The sequence below is a fragment of the Lampris incognitus genome, chromosome 9, assembly GCF_029633865.1.
Source record: "Lampris incognitus isolate fLamInc1 chromosome 9, fLamInc1.hap2, whole genome shotgun sequence".
NCBI lineage: Eukaryota > Metazoa > Chordata > Actinopteri > Lampriformes > Lampridae > Lampris > Lampris incognitus.
Genome location: NC_079219.1, coordinates 58,464,422 through 58,481,251, shown reverse-complemented (window position 1 = coordinate 58,481,251; position 16,830 = coordinate 58,464,422). Strand labels below are relative to the sequence as shown.

General features: G+C 46.1%; 1 protein-coding gene across 1 annotated transcript; it reads right to left on the bottom strand.

The window, feature by feature from the left end:
* Positions 1-810: 810 nt before the first annotated feature.
* Positions 811-14,994, bottom strand: rbfox1l (RNA binding fox-1 homolog 1, like). Its single transcript, XM_056285844.1, has 12 exons — positions 14,908-14,994; positions 8,376-8,612; positions 4,685-4,864; positions 3,314-3,367; positions 3,106-3,198; positions 2,960-3,017; positions 2,782-2,841; positions 2,526-2,664; positions 2,377-2,416; positions 1,901-1,968; positions 964-1,045; positions 811-855 (listed from the first exon to the last, which is right to left on the bottom strand). Exons 1-12 carry the CDS (start codon positions 14,992-14,994, stop codon positions 811-813), a joined length of 1,143 nt encoding a protein of 380 aa, XP_056141819.1.
* Between the last annotated feature and the right edge of the window lie 1,836 nt (positions 14,995-16,830).

The following is a 16,830-nucleotide window of genomic DNA, read 5'->3' as shown; positions in this document are numbered from 1 at the left end:
ATTGTGAGAGGTAGATTGTTAGAGAGGCAAAAGTAAATGAAATTCCCCACCGACATCCAGACAAACTTCAGATTTAGCTTCGTCACATTCCCGCGGGCCGCTGAGCGATACGGAGTTGATACCAGAGGGAGTGGTGGTAATACCAGTGTCACAGCTGTCTCTCATTACTTGACTGAACAGTAATGATGCTAATCTTGTCAAAACACACACACATACACACACACACGCGCACACGCACACACACACTCACGAACACACAGAACTAGTAAAGTTTTGACAAAAACCTGTCATAAAAATAAGTCATTACGCATCGTATACAACGTTCTAAAACAATATTGTAAAATGTGACCCGTGAAGCTAGAAAATCTATTTTGTTGACCACAAAAAAAAGAAAAAAAATTCATCCTCACAGTATTTTGCACCTGTCAACTATCCTTATGTGGTGTTGGCCATCTTCCAACAACACCCTCCAGCGGAAGAACTTATTAGGCCTCGTGAAATGCTCTTTAAACTCCTCAAACGTCAATCAACCGTCAAATAAAACCTCTTCAGCAACTGACTATAAATGAGATAACATCCTTCTCCGTGTACTAGGTATTCTGTAGCAGAATAAATAGCAGATAGATACCACAGTATTTACAAGTTCAGTCCATTTAATCTCTCGGGGAGAGGTTGCGATGGAGACCGGGGGGAGAACATGTGTTCCATGTTGTCCAGAGCTCGGCGATCTCATATCCTGTCCTGCAGCGTCCGTGGATCAGCCGATCCCGGCGTTAAAGAGAGATGTGTATCTGCCCCCTGCCGGGGGGCTCAGTAAGGGGTGAAGCGGTTGTAGCCTCCTCTGTACAAACTCGCCTTAAAACACGATCAGAGAAGAAGCCATTAGATTCCACTCAACAGGCTGAAAATGGTCGTTTCAGATCTAATCCGGCGAGCCTTGTTGGAGGAGAGGTGACTGCTTACCATTGTTCCCACTCCGTATGTTGCTGTTGGGCCAACTGAATGGTGATAGGGGTCTGTGGTGGTGGCGTATACCCGTCCATATCTGGGGAATAAACAAACGGTGGGTATGAAGGTAACACATCGTCTCAAAACTATGCTTGTTTTTGGCGTCCAGGTGGTGTGGCGGTCTATTCCGTTGCCTACCAACATCGGTGGTTCGAATCCCCGTGTTACCTCCGGCTTGGTCGGGCGTCCCTACAGACACAATTGGCCGTGTCTGCGGGCGGGAAGCCGGATGTGGGTACGTGTCTTGGTTGCTGCACTAGCGCCTTCTCTGGTTGGTTGGGGCGCCTGTTCAGGGGGGAGGGGGAACTGGGGGGAATAGCATGATCCTCCCACGCGCTACGTCCCCCTGGGGAAACTCCTCACTGTCAGGTGAAAAGAAGCGGCTGGTGACTCCACATGTATGGGAGGAGGCATGTGGTAGTCTGCAGCCCTCCCCGGATCAGCAGAGGGGGCGGAGCAGCAATCGGGACGGCTCGGGAAGAGTGGGGTAATTGGCCAAGTACAATTGGGGAGAAAAAAAACAACCTCTGCTTGTTTTCTGTCTTTCCTTTTTTTCCTTTTCTTTTTTTTTTACAACGGTCTTTCATAGCTGTCGTAGTACAGCGACACCAACAATGGCAGGATTAGGGTTCGACTTCCACAAGAGCGGTCCATATGAAATGTGCACGCTCTTGTGGAAATGAAACGCCCTTGTGACTTAAAATGAGGTTCGTGTCAAAAGTAAAAGTCTTCATGTGTATTAACTAACTAACTCTAACCACCTGCCGTTAAACGGGGACACGACGTCGCGTGAATTCACTGAAAACAGCAAAAATCTGCATGACCTTCCAGGGGGCCTTCATAATGCATGTTAATGAATGGAACGGTCTCGAAGTGGCGCTCATCTGCTTACCCATCACTGTAGGCGGCTGTGGCGGCAGATGCTGATGGAGCCATCCTGTAGGCCGCAGGATATCCACCCTGATCGGAAACAATTGGATCGCATTAGTACAACAACAGTAAATAAGAAACTCTGTGCTTTTTCACAAAATATGTCATATCCATCCATCCATCCATCCATCCATCCATCCATCCATCCATCCATCCATCCATCCATCCATCCATTATCTAAACTGCTTATTCTGCTCTCAGGGTCGTGGGGATGCTGGAGCCTATCCCAGAAGTCACCTGACCTCCATGTCTTTGGACTGTGAGAGGAAACCGGAGCACCCGAAGGAAACCCACACAGACACGGGGAGAACGCGCAAACTCCACACAGAGGACGACCCGGCACGACCTCCGAGGTTGGACTAACCCGGGGCCCGAACCCAGGACCTTCCCGCTGAATAAAACGTGTAATATGTGAGGGGAAAATTAGTGGCCACTTACGTAGACTTCTGCGCCGTACAACCCGTCCTGGTACACCACTCTGAAAACAAGGTGAGGCGAAGACCATATTTTAACATTTCGGGGTAAATCAGCTGAATGTTATTAAACCGGTTGTGTTAGTTGGTGGACCACAGGAGCAGGAATCTCACCCTGGGTAGGCGGGGACGGCAGCCGGCGTGGCTGCAGCTGCAGAACGGATCGTGTTGTAAACGGCCCGTCCCCGCCCGCGCAGCGCCGAGCCCCTATAGGCCAAAGTGGGAGTCGCTACAGGGTAGGGGAAACTGGCCACTGTATGCACGGCGAGGGAGGCAAACGACAACGGCAGAATTAGTGACGTGGACGGCGTTGCCGAATTCACCCTGACCAATAAGAAAAAGAAGCATGAGTGAATGGATTGCTCCTCACCGGTGTAGAGTTCAGGTGCGTACATGGCGCCCATGACGGGGTTGATCTTCCATCCAGTGGCTAGACGGAAAGGGAACATAAAGGTGGGATTGACTCTCAACGATCCATAACTTAAAGCAAAGAAGGACCCATGGTAGTGTACTGCAGTAAGGAAGATGTGGCTTACTTGAAACCTCACCATTCACTAGTGGGGTCTGGGGCTTCTTGGTGACTACTCTGGCGGTGGCGTTGTTAACCTGAGGGAACGAGGAGCAGCAAGAGGATCAGTAACAGCACAGTTAGTAACCAGGAAAACTACAAGTAGGAGGACATTGTCTCCCTCACCTCAATCTTCCTCCCCTCCACAATTGTGCCGTTCAGTTTCTCCCTCGCTCGGTCGGCCTCCATGGCACTCTCGAAGGTCACGAATCCAAAGCCCTGTCATTCACAACGCTTGTGTGTCCGTTATTTCATTTGAGGTTGATATCTATCACTTAGTAAACGCTTTTCATCTCTGATAACATTTCTGCCTTCATTTAATGACGACGCTCACCTTGGACCCCCTCTCATTAAAGATGATTTCCACATCCAGAATCTTGCCAAATTGCTGAAAAATGTCAGAACGTGTGTTTGTTTTGTTTTTTTTAATCACCATCATGAGATTTTGCTTATGTGCTGAAAAGACATATGATCATATCCAGGGCTGCATGATAATGGCTAAAATGATAATCCCAATTACGTGTCTTGATATTTTGATCATGATTTTTCATCGCGATTATTCGTCCATCTTGGGGAGCGGAATTGTTTTAATGAGCATTTCGGATCATTATGAAACTGCCTTCACGTTCATAATGTATTTCATAAACCTATAAAGACGTAAACGTTACAGCGTGCGGGCGTCCGGGTGGCGTGGCGGTCTAGTCTGTTGCCTACCAACACGGGGGTCGCCGGTTCAAATCCCCGTGTTACCTCCAGCTTGATGGAGCATCCCTACAGACACAATTGGCTGTGTCTGCAGGTGGGAAGCCGGATATGGGTATGTGTCCTGGTCGCTGCACTAGCGCCTCCTCTGGTCGGTCGGGGTGCCTGTCTGGGGGGAGGGGGATCTGGGAGGAATAGCATGATCCCTCCCACGCGCTATGTCCCACTGGTGAAACTCCTCACTGTCAGGTGAAAAGAAGCGGCTGGCGACTCCACAAGTATGGGAGGAGGCATGTGGTAGTCTGCAACCCTCCCCGGATTGGCAGAGGAGGGGGAGCAGAGACCGGGACGGCTCGGAAGGGTGGGATAATGCACTCTGTGTATAACTGTAGTCCACTGACTTCCAGTTTCTACTGCAGCGGTCATACCAGTCCACCGTTATGAGAATGAGGACACTCATCCTCATAACGGTAGACGTAACTTGATATGTACAACTTGAAACTTTTCACCCGTTTGCTGGGAGGCGCAGGTGAAAGTCTGTCGACAGTTGTGTGCATGTCGTTGACATTTATCCATGGTAAATCGTGCAGGCAACGTGAAAAATATGCCATTGTCAATAGCACAACCCAACAAACAGGAAACTGGTATGACCTCTGCAGCAGAGACCGGAAGTTAGTGGACTGTAGTTATGGACAGAGCCGATTGGCTGGATACAACTGGGAAGAAAGGGGGGGGGGTAAAAAAAGTTCCAATGTACAAATCTTCACATCGAACCAATACTTTTCTTCATACCAGAGTGAGCTAAACCCAGCGTGAGTAACTGATCAATTAATCGTGGAAGCCAATACCGAAATCGGGATTTTTATATGATTAATTGTGCAGCCCTGGTAACAATACCTACTCAGGCTACTGGTATGAAACACTTGTGAAATGTTAACTTGTGAATACTGTCATAAGTATATACCTTATGTACACATAAATCTCTTAGAAGACATTCTCTTACCCCAAACATCTGCCTGAGGTCCGGGTCTCTGAAGCGGAAAGGGATGTTGGAGACATGGAGGCGTTTAGGTTGGGCCTTACCTGACCCTTCGTCCTCACTCCCATTTCCTGCTGCGCCTCCTGATGACACGGAGACACTCAGTGACTGGGGGTCTGAGGTCACCGAGGCCAGGGCATCCTCCTGACAGGAGGAGAGTATGGAGGAGGAAGAGGGTGGAAGAGGGGGGGAGGGAGGAAGAGGAGGAGAGGGCAGAAGCGAAGGTACAAAGGAACAGACAATGGAGATAAGGAAAAAAACAGATAGAAGGACAGGAAGAGAAGAAAAAGGGGGAGAGATGGAAAAATAAAGAATGGAAAAAGAAGGGAAGGATTGAGACGAGAGTAGGTGTGAAGATACAAAGGTGGGTTTCAGTTTTTAAAAAAAAGAGCCAAGAAAGAAAAGGAGACAATTACAACAGGATCACAAGATACTCTACAAAACGTGTCTGCTTCATGCAGTGGACTACCTCAACGGTCAAGTTCTCTTCAGGATTCGTTTATGAGAAAATCTAATTAGTTCGTTTCGTCAGAGTCGGGCACTGCAGTCTCTCAGAGGATCTCTACTCGTGGGGGGATTCGCCGCTGTGAGCGTCACGTGGCATCAGACTCGTGAAATCACGTGATCAGACCCAGGCTCAAGGGGCCTTCGGCACCCGGTCATCCTTCTCGGGCAGAAGTGATGAGGCGTGAGTACACGCCCGTTAGAGAGGCTACCTGTATACTGCCGACCAGAGGACTGGATGACTGTACTCTTCTCACACTGACGGGCCGTTGGCACGGCAACACGTTTTCAACATAAAACGGTGAAGTATTGTTGCGTTTTGGCCGTTGGGCGTTTTGGGGGCCTGAAAACGGAAAACTTGTGAAACCGGGTTCCGGAGTGAACCGGGTTCCAGAGTGAAACCGGGTTCCAGAGTGAAACCTTTTGAAAACGCAACTCCGGCGTCGCCGTGTAAACTAGCCAAACCGGCTCCTGCGGAAACGGTGACGTCACGGCACAACTTCGCACATGCGTATTACGTTTTCAGTCAAATAGCCATGCGCGAGTAATAAGCCCTTAACAATGGCGGACTACCGCGCTGTGTTTGCGCCGTTTATCTCTGCCGAGTTTATTAACGCTCCTCCAGCAAAGCGTCGACTCGCTGCACCGCTACTGGGATCAGCGGAGACGCTTTATTTACATGCGCCAAACTCTCAGCCCGCCCATCCGTCGCCGGAGGGCCACCGAAACACGCCTTTGCTCACTCACCGCTCTGCGAGGAACGCGTTTGTGCGCAGGCGCGTGGTGTTATCGGGGTCCACCGGAAGAGCTCTCTGCTACAAAGTATCACCGACACCTACTGGCCTGGCGTGCACACTACAGCGTTTTCAGTCGTTTTTAGCGGATCAGTGCGCATGCGGGTCGTATTCAAAACGATGTCGTCTGAACGCGGGACTTTTTTTAAAACGCAAAGGAAAAACGTTTCCGTTTTTAGCGAGACCGTTGTCGTGTACACATAGCATGGCAGTAGCAATTAGACGCGTTCACTGAAAACAATAACATACAGATCTTTATGAATTAGCTGTCCTGAGAGAAAAATGCTGAGCAGCGGTAAACTCACTTACTTGTTACTTCCTGGCAAAAACCTTACGTGAACATGAACACAATCTAAGCATCTGTGAGGAACTACGTAATCTGTTCACAAAACTGCAGTTTTACAGATTTAAATGCCCCCATGCAAGACAGTTCAGAAAGGAGTAATGTGCCAAAACCAAGACATCCATTCTCCCACAATGCACCACGATGCTGGTGTGTGTGTGTGTGTTTGTGCTGGGGCAACCTGCATCATCAAATGCTGCAAAAATGTTAAGTATTGTTGAAACAAATGAATAAGTAAAAAAAAAAAAAATCTTTCAAAAAGCCAAAATAAAATTCAGTAAGCTGTCAGCTGTGAGGGAAGAAAAGCGTGGGGGGACGCAAGTGAAACCGAAAGGAAAGAAAAAAGCAAAGGGAAAAAGCAAAAAAAAAGAAAAGAAAGGAAGATTCAAATGTAAAAAAAAAAGTAAATTGTCCTTAAAAATCCAAATAGCAATCCCTTATGCAGAGGTGAAAACACAGTATTAGCATTCTAGTATGGAAAAGGCAGGTAGACAGTCAGGGTGCAAAAATGTCCTCATGGCAGCAATAAGGGATAAATCAAAAGAAGGTGAACAAGGCAAGGAAGTTGCGCAGAAAGCTTGAAAAGGAATAGGGGGTGGGGTGGGGGGGAGAAGGCTTAAAGGGCAGGGGTCAGAACTGAGAAGTTCCAATAGGGTCAGTTACTGCCAGTTACAGTTTCTGCCAAAGGTTAAAGGTCACTTTTAAAGTGGCTTGATTACTAGTTGGGAACAGACACAGAGAGGAGGTGGGGGGAAAAAACACATTCACAAACACGCAAAGTCACACACACAGGCTGCTGTATTACAGTACACCGGCTCGCCATGGCTAACTATGGCCGACGACGTGGGTCACACCAACACATCCGCTCACATGTAAGAACACACAGACACAGGCTACAGAGGAGGTGGGTGGGTGGGGAAGGGGGAGGGGGGTGGGAGAGGGGTAGACAGGGAGAAAGGTTGAGTTGGGTGGTGGTGGTGGTATCATATCACGATGCAGAATTGTTTTCTGGACCTGGGTGATATTTCAGAGGGGGAGGGGGGGGTCATCCGGTCAGCCTTCCCCCTTGAACCCCCCCCACGTTCGCGGCGACGTCTCAACTTTCTCCCGAAAATCAGGACGGACCTTGAATGTCAGGGGCTCTAGTAATAGAATATATAAATGTGCCCACAAAACACCAGTTATGAGAGGAAAGAGAGGGAAAAGAGCCGACCATCCATACAGATCGGCCACCTGTGTGACTACCCCTGTCTCGTCCCTATGACCCTAGGACCCTATGACCTCTCGTCATGTGTTCATGCCAGAAGGGGATCTGATCAGGTCATGCCCACTATACTTACTGTAATGAAGTATGTCGTGTTTACATGGTGGAAAAAACATAAACAATCTTACTCAGATTCATATATTTCCACTATTCTATTAATCAGAAGTCTATTCTATTCTATTTCCATCAAAGGGCTGTATTTATTTTCTCCACTTAGGTAAAAAAAAATCCAGTATTGTTACTATAGTTTTTTAATGTTCTAAAGAAGAGCTATTTCTAGAAAGGTGCTTGAGAAACAGCAAAGTGCCATGCTTGATGATGTAAATTTTACCTCATGTGCAACTTTCCACACTTCAGTCTTCACTATCACTATGTTGACCGATTGCCTGTTTTATTTCCAGATAAATGGGAGGTGGGAGAGAAGGAAAAGGAAGGGAGATTCACTTTCAACGACAAATCCCCTGTCAGCTGTCACCCACTTTTTGCTCTATGGAGTCTCTGGGGGGGTTTCCTTACATGGACATAGCAGTGTAGGTGGAACTCTAAATATAGACATACCAGGAAACTCTATCTGTCCATGTCCCTCTGCTAGGAGATATTGATGGCCTACCTGACAGAATACACCAATCATCTGCAGCCTTAATCTGAGCAGGCCCACTAATGAGGGCTGCAACTTTAATCTATTTTTTTCTCATCTTCTTAAAGCTGTCATAATGTATAGGTGCATTACAACTTGCAAACCATGCTTACCGTGTTACTGGAGGCCAGAGGGTCGGCCCCCTCATGCTGAGGGCCCTGGTAGACTCTGAGCTGGGGGTGCTCTGGGTACTCTGAACTGGAATGGACAGGGCTAAAATCTAGGGGCGGCAGTCGGCCTGCAGACGTGGGTGGGCCTTGACCCGGGGGTGGGTAGGAGGGAGGAGGTGCGTAGACCTGCTGCAGGGTGGGGTCACCACTGCCTGGGCCGGCCTCCTGGGCTGCCCCTCCCTGGGAAAGACAGAGCCGGGAAGGTGGGAATCAGTGACTGATACCGGATGTGAGATACAAAAACAAAGCTAATCATAAAATGTAGACAATGAAAATGTGAATATAAGGATCATTAAGTGTTAACAAACACCAAGAAACTGAAAATATTTTCACAATGCAGTAACAACGGAAAGAGGAATATGGCAAGGATGACTGTTGGGAAGAAAAGGAATGGGTTGTTGTTTTTTTTAACTCCTGGCATAAATGTTAGCTTAAAATAAACTACAGTTGTCATCCGAGGTTGGATTTTATCAAGAGAAAGCAGGGCCCACAGTTTAGTACTATGGACTCACCATTTAGAATGGGGGGGGGGGTTTAAAGACAACTCACAGAATTCCCTTGCCAACCATATTACGTCACGGCAGAGAAAGCAATAGTGTGACAAATACTTCATACCTGAGAAGATTTGTGAAAACACTGAACCGCAGTTATCCTTTGTGCAAAACTCAGATTGAAACAATCACACGTTTATTTTGGGACTGCACCTTTTCCAGAAAACTTGAAAGGAACTAAATGCCTTTTATTATGTCTAAAGTCTGGAATAAAAGCTCCCTTAAATGGGAATATGTCTTGTTTGGTTTCCATGACACAAATAGTGAAAGTAACAATAAGTTTTACTTCATAAATCTTGTTTTTGTATTTTTTTGCAAAATTTCACATCCATAAAGGTAATTTTTAAATAATAAACCATTCTCTGAGAAATATATCTCTACCATTTCCAGAGGCACAAACAGAAAAGCAGTCCAAACATGTAATGCTTGTTACATTATGACACTTAATGTGCACTTTGAATAACCCCCTGGCAAAAGTGCTTTGTTTTTGTTCAGCGTTGTCATCATTATTATTGTTAATACTACAGTTCATTAATTTCCTTCATTTACTCTTGTCATGACCATGGAATGTGAAGGTGTAAGGTTGTTTCTAGTTAATTGGTCTGATGATATACTATATATGCACAGTGGTCCTGTATCATTTGTTTTCTTTCCAATAAGAAAAAACACATTTCTGGGAAAAAAACCCAAAACAAAACTTGATGATTTGAGAGACAGCAGAACTGTCGTTAAGCGGTCACAGAGTCGGCCCTTATCAACTCTAAACCGAAATTCACCAAGTTTTGATTTGAGCCTTGGCCAGGCACCGTCTGCAAGAGGAATACCGTATATAAACTGCAAAAAGAAAGGATTGCCTTACCCCTTTACTGCATTCCTCCTTCTCTGGTGCATTCTTCAACAACTGCTGCATGTTTTAATGCCAGCCATCCACCCGCCCACTACACCATAAGTTCTACTCATCCACCAATCAAAACCAAATGGATGCCACAAAAAAAAGAGACCAGAGGCAACGCCAACTGCGGTCATTTGTAGCTGTCAATCACCCCTCTGGTTTGACGCGTGCGTGCGCGCGTACACGCACGCGCACGCCTTCATTGTACACGTACATTCACGCTTCCTCACACACACACACACACACACGCAGACAGAAGACAGAGCTGTCCTACGCCGCCTCTGTCGCTGGACGGTATATCACATGGACATTAAAGGTCATCTCTAATTATACCAAAGCTGAGACGGGACACTTGGTTTTTACTGCTCCACACAAGCGGTTTTTGTAACAAGCGATCCCCGGCTCCTATTACACGACAGAAAACCTGTCTCGTCTTACAGGCAGAAACCCAGACCCCGTTTACACCCGGTTTTAAAATGCGTTTTGGGCGATCGGATCACAAGTGGACAGAGACACATCGCCGTTTACACCTGTGTCCACCATGCGTCTCCAAATGCGTCCTGCTGACCACTTGTGATCAGATTTTGTTACTCCGAAGAAGAAGAAGAAGAAGATTTCCTGTTACGTCCTTGTCGGGGGACGCATCAGGACGCATCGGCGTTCACACTACAAAAGACATGTGGTCAAATGCGTCCCAGACCGCCTCGGCCAGTGGTTTGAGAAACCGGCTCACAAAACGTTTTGGTGGTGGTTTACACTTGTATTTAGCGCTGGTCCACTTGTGATCCGATCACAGAAAACGCATTTTAAAACCGAGTGTAAACGGGGACGAAATGCTTTTTTCTTTAATTCCGGTTTCCTCAGCTCAGCGTGATACCCACCGCAAGAGTCTCATTAAAATATCATTTTGGAGACCTGGCTCACCGAATTATTTAATTACCATATATAACGTCAACACACCTGGTCACGTGACAGGGGCATCGGCTCTCCTCTCACACGACTATCAGAGTTGTCTAATTATCTCTTTCCCAACGAAAGGAAGCCATATCATAACTCAGTCTGATCCTGGGACAAACTTGGAAATTTAGGGAGGCTCCGGCGTGATTCCCGGTTTCATCCCCCACGCCCACTTATAACCAGAGGTGGGAAGTAACGAAGCGTACTTAAGTAGATTTTTCAGGTATCTGTACTTTACTTGAGTATTTTTTTCCTGACAATTTTTTACTTTTACTCCCTACATTTTAACACACGTTTCTGTACTTTCTACTCCTTACATTTTCAAAGCGGGCTCGTTACTTTAGTTTTGATGCATTTGAGGGAATTATCGATTATTAAACCCTGTAGACTCATAAGTCAGTCTCTGAAGGCTTAGCGGAGATGATCTCGGATAGTCTCGCGATACCTATCATAAAATAATCCACTTCTCTGGCTAATTAGGTCACGGTGCCTTGGTGGAAGTCATGGATTCCAAGGACTGTTTTCGGGCTAGACTTCTCAAGTTAATCTGTGCCTTCAACTAAGATAAAAAACACAGCGATAATGTAACTTGGACTAAAAATAAAGGCGACATGGTGAAACGTCCGAGCCTGTACGTTTTACTTGTATACTTTGAGTACATTTCAGAGCCTGTACTTTTTTACTTTTATACTTTGAGTACATTTCAGAGCCTGTACTTTATACTTTGAGTACATTTCAGAGCCTGTGCTTTTTACTTTTATACTTTGAGTACATTTCAGAGCCTGTACTTTTTTACTTTTATGCTTCGAGTACATTTCAGAGCCTGTACTTTTTACTTTGAGTACATTTCAGAGCCTGTGCTTTTTACTTTGAGTACATTTCAGAGCCTGTGCTTTTTACTTTTATACTTCGAGTACATTTCAGAGCCTGTACTTTTTCACTTTTATACTTCGAGTACTTTTCAGAGCCTGTACTTTTTCACTTTTATACTTCGAGTACATTTCAGAGCCTGTACTTTTTACTTTTATACTTCGAGTACATTTCAGAGCCTGTACTTTTTTACTTTTATACTTCCAGTACATTTCAGAGCCTGTACTTTTTACTTTTATACTTCGAGTACATTTCAGAGCCTGTACTTTTTTACTTTTATACTTTGAGTACATTTCAGAGCCTGTACTTTTTACTTTCAGCTTGAGTAAAGAAGTTGAGTCAGTACTTGCGCTTTGAGCAGAGTCTATTTTTACACCAGTATCTGTACATCTACTTGAGTAAAGAACGTGTGTACTTTTGCCGCCTCTGCCAGTAACCGTCTACCTACCAGCTGTTGCGCTAAGGAGGTGGGAGGGGTGACTGACGGACTGACGGACGAATGGACGAGGAGGAGGGGCGGGACACACGGCGGAAGGAGCGTTTGAAAGTCTTGGCCGTTACGAGACAGCTCACGTTACTGCCAAACGAAATCAAAAGGACGCGCAGATGCTTCAGAATCAACCTGTCGGTATCCAGAGTTCCCCTTCAGTCGCTTTGGGGTTTTTTTTGTTGCCAACAACACAACACTTTCCATGTAAAACGACAGTTACGTACCGTAAGTTTCTATGAGTATAGGCGCTACTTGGTTTGTCCCATCGCGCATGCGCGAACTCTGCACCTGTTGTCAGCGTCTTGTTTCTTTGCTCTAAAGGTTTGGAAGTTTTTATTGGACTTCGTTATTTGTCCCGTTGTGTGTTTCAAAGTGTGTGCTTTGCTTTGTGTTCAGGCTGCTTGCAGCACTGGGTGGTGTGCCGGATGCACTACTTCGCCTCTTGCATTGCCGCGCACCGCTGTGCGGCTGCGTGTTACTTTGTATCGTCGGGTCACATAGTTGTGTGACAATATTGATGTCTTCTTTTGTCTCGTTTTGGCCCCGTGCTGGCCTGGCGGCCTGTCCAGCGTGTCTCCCCCACCCGTGCCGCCCAATGGCTTCTGGGATAGGCTCCAGCATCCCCGCGCGCGTTTGGATGATGGATGGATGGGTTTATTATCTGTAACCCACAGAAGACGATCCACCGCTATGTACCATGAGCCGCAAAACATCTCCGCATTCGTGGGTCCAGTTTTACACGTGGCGGGGCTTTCGCGCATTTGCGGGTCGCCTCCTGTGAGTTTGTGGGTGACATTTTTGTGACAACTTCCGCGCAAAGAGAATTTCGTCACAACCAGGGGCGATTCTAGGATCGGAGCTTTAGGGGTGCTGAGCACCTAGAGTGCTGGCCGGCCAGGCAAGATACATTTGGGGGGGGGGTGGATCAAACCATTTTCGAAGCATGGGGGCGGGTGCTGTATTTTTGTTGTTAAAATATTACGTTTAAACCATATACTGGACATGGTTTTGACATTTCTTCAGCTTATTAAACATGGACATACAGTAAAAAAATAAAAAATCTCTTCAATTTTAGGGGTGCCGGGGTTCAACTTAGGGGTGCTGCAGCACCCCCCAAAAATGGGCTAGAAACGCCTGTGGTCCCAACGTGTGTGGGATTTTCTGTGCCTGAATATCGCTGCAGTGTGGCTGAGGTGGGACTCACAACATGTCAGCACTGATTTGCGCCTGTAGTGCGTTGTGTCCCATCTGCTTGAGGAGACCCGCCGATGTGTGACCGTCTCAAGCGGTGCTCGAGAGTCTCAGATGGAGGGTGTGGGGAGATAACAGACTCTATCTGACACCACCGCCGTTCGCCCGCCCCGCCCCGCCCCGCCCCGCCCCTGCTGTCTGTCTCCCGCTTATCTCTGCCGCGCACTGTGGCCTATACGGTATCACGGAGTCAGCAGGGATTTTATGCACAACCTCTCCCCCTCTGCTCCCTGCAGTCTTATTTAGATTGTCATTTGTTCTTCTCATTCCCTCCTCAGCTGTCAGCTCAAGGTCAGAGGTCAATGGTTCTGGGCCAAGTGCCTACTGGGACAGCTGCCAGAGGATTTGCACAAAGGCGACGATCACTACAGATGTTGCCGTTAGGTTTCGCCCAGTTCTGCACAGAAGGGAAGGTTTTGAACGCGTGCGTCGTGTGACGCGACAGTAGATATTCTCGTCGTTATGGGAAAATGGCTGGTCGCGTATTGTGGTCAGGCTGTCGAACAGTAAACATTTAAATGCACAACAGCCGGATCAAGGCGGCCTCTTTTGCGCTCGCTGCTTAAGTGTGTTGGACCGCAGGCAACAAGATAGGTGACAGAATCTGCCCCGGTGATTATCTGGTGTGGAGAAGAGGGCTAAAAATACAGCTTGTGAGATACAAAGAGACAAGGTAGACAGGTTCCAGACTCATTATGTGGTATGGTAATAGTATGTCAGGGGCCCTTAGAAACACACACACACACACACACACACACACACACACACACACACACACACACACACACACACACACACACACACACACACAAGCTAGTTGGCACGGAGGCCAGCAGATAAAAGATATCCAACCGATGTGTCCTTGCGATGGCACACATGGGATCTGTTGCAGTGTGTCTGTTCCTGCCGACAAGGCAGCTGCTGCCAGACCCTCTCTGACTCAACATTACTTCAACAGTCTATCCCATGTATGAGTTATTTACACAACCCCGACCAAAACCCAAGCAAACCAGATTAAAAACACAACATTTGGCACCGATCAACTTGGAAAAAAGTAAAACCCCATGGCTACATTCCCCTGAATCAAGCGTCTCCTCCTCACATATATCTCACTAGGATAACGTGTTGCTCGTGGCCACGTCGTGATACGTTCTGTCTCAACATAAAAACCCACAACGATAAGTTGGAATTGGCTTTATTTCAAATGACTGATTTCTTATGCTTATGATGACACAGTCAGTTATGTACGGCACGTGTTGTTTTCTCACTAGCTAGTAGTCTCGGGTCCCGGGCAGCCAAACCAGTGACTCAAAACATTCAAACAACAGCAGGTGTACTGAGACAGGGACGGTTACTCAGACTCTGCACCAGACGGTGCAGGGCTGATGTAGACTCGTGGAAAACACCGAGGAGGAGGCCTTAGCGACATGGCCTGTGTTGCATGAGACGAAGGAGAGAGTTTACCTGCACTATGCCGGGGTAGCAGGAGGCTGTCTGCGGGTAGACAGGCAGTCCATAAGGCTGGAGAATCACAGTAGGAGAGGAAAGCATAGCCCAAAGACACGCACGAGGAGACAGGGAACGATGGGGGAGATGGACGGAGGGGAAAAAAAATGGACAAGCAGGGGCAAAGGAAAAGTTCTGGTGCACACAGAGGAACGAGTTACTCGGAGAGGAGAAAAAAAACCTAGAGAAAAAATCCAACAGAGGGAAAAGAAGATCCAAGAGGGTGAGAGGATAGACGAGAGCGATGGAGCGATCTGTTAACCCCACAATTTAAAGTGAAAGACCAAAAAAAAAAAAAAAAAACCTCCTCAAAAACAGCTGAATCTGCCCAGAAAACACGATATATAGACGAGCAAATGAAACCGCAGAGCTTGTGTGCGTCGGTCCGTCGGTTGGTCGGTCTGACGGACAGAAACACATGCTCAGGGTCCCATTTCAGTTATAAAAATAGTCCCCCTGTCCTCCTCTCTGAGTTTGCCACCTTACTACCCTCTCACACTATGTCATACACATTGATTTGTTTTTGTTTCTTTTTTGTTGTTTCTTTTTAGACACAGTGTGCCTGAATGCCACTCTTTTTACCACCTGTGGACGAGAAAAAGACCTTGAGTGACCGTCGTGACTCTTGAGTGTTGAACAATACAGCACAATAAAATGGGAGGTTGTCAGGGAGCTCTGACACAACACGAAGCATGACAATTCATGTCCACCCAGAAATACGTAAAAATGCATCAGCACTTCCGCACACACAAACCCCCCCCCTCCCCCCCACGGCTCAGGAGACATTTTGGTCAGGCACTCTGGTGAACACCCAAACATAGTTCACTGCTGGTTTTCCTCTCTGCTTTAAGGATGTGTTCTTTGGTATGTTTGGAGGAAAATGCGGTAACACGTTAGTATGGGGAACATAAAGAAACTTAATTACTGGTGAATTAGTAATGATCAAGATGTCACTTTAGTATGGGGAACATATTCTAAGTAACAAAAACTTAATGTACAGTAATTTAACACTATGAACACTTGTAGTTTTGTGTGTTGTTATGTAAGAACAGACCATATTCATTGAGTGTTAGTAAGGGAGAATACCTCTTCTTGTGGTACTACCACCTTATAAAGGCCATACTAAGCAAAGCATATTGAGGTGGTACTACTAATAAGCAATACTTCTGAGGTTATAGAGGGAAAACTCATAGTTCATGGCTTACTGGTTGTATAATAAGGCCATGCAGAATAAGGCATTAATGAGTACGTAATAATGACCAATTAAGAGCCAATATGTTGCTAATTTGCATGCTAATAAGCACCTAATTAATGGTGACTACGTTCCCCATACTAAAGTGTCACCGAAAATGCTTTAAAGCATTTCCCCCGTTTTTAAAAATGAACTCAATGAATATACTGAGACCATAAAGCAGTGAGAGAGCTGTAAAGCCATGAGGACGGAGCCTCTGTGTGTGTGTTTTTTTTCTTACTTTATTGATACTTCAAATCCATTCAAACAGAGCAAAATAGACACACGAGACACCACAAAAACAATAGATTGAAGATAAAAAAACAATAAAGACACAAAAGAGAAAGTAAATTATAAAAAATAAATAACAGAAAAAAACAAGTAAATAAAGGTGAGATCAATATTTTATGTAAACAGATTCAGAGATTTGCAAATGTTGATAGTTTTTAAAGTCTTTGTGTTTTTTGAAGTAGAGATTGTCCTTATATATTGTTCAACTTCTTTTTTAAGTGCAAAGAGTTGAGGCTTTCTGCTGGAGAATTTACATCTATGTATATGAAACTTGGCTAAAAATAAAAGCGTATTTATAAAAAAGAATGCATCGCCATCTTTGTGATTAAAATTATGAAAACCAAAAATAACGTTCTTAT

Coding starts and splice junctions, on each gene's coding strand:
- rbfox1l (XM_056285844.1), bottom strand. CDS start 14,994: ATGCTTTCCTCTCCTACTGTGATTCTCCAGCCTTATGGACTGCCTGTC. Junction 3,018..3,105: donor TGGAGGGGAGGAAGATTGAG/GTGAGGGAGACA, acceptor TCGTTCCCTCAG/GTTAACAACGCCACCGCCAG. Junction 2,665..2,781: donor CGCACCTGAACTCTACACCG/GTGAGGAGCAAT, acceptor CCGTGCATACAG/TGGCCAGTTTCCCCTACCCT.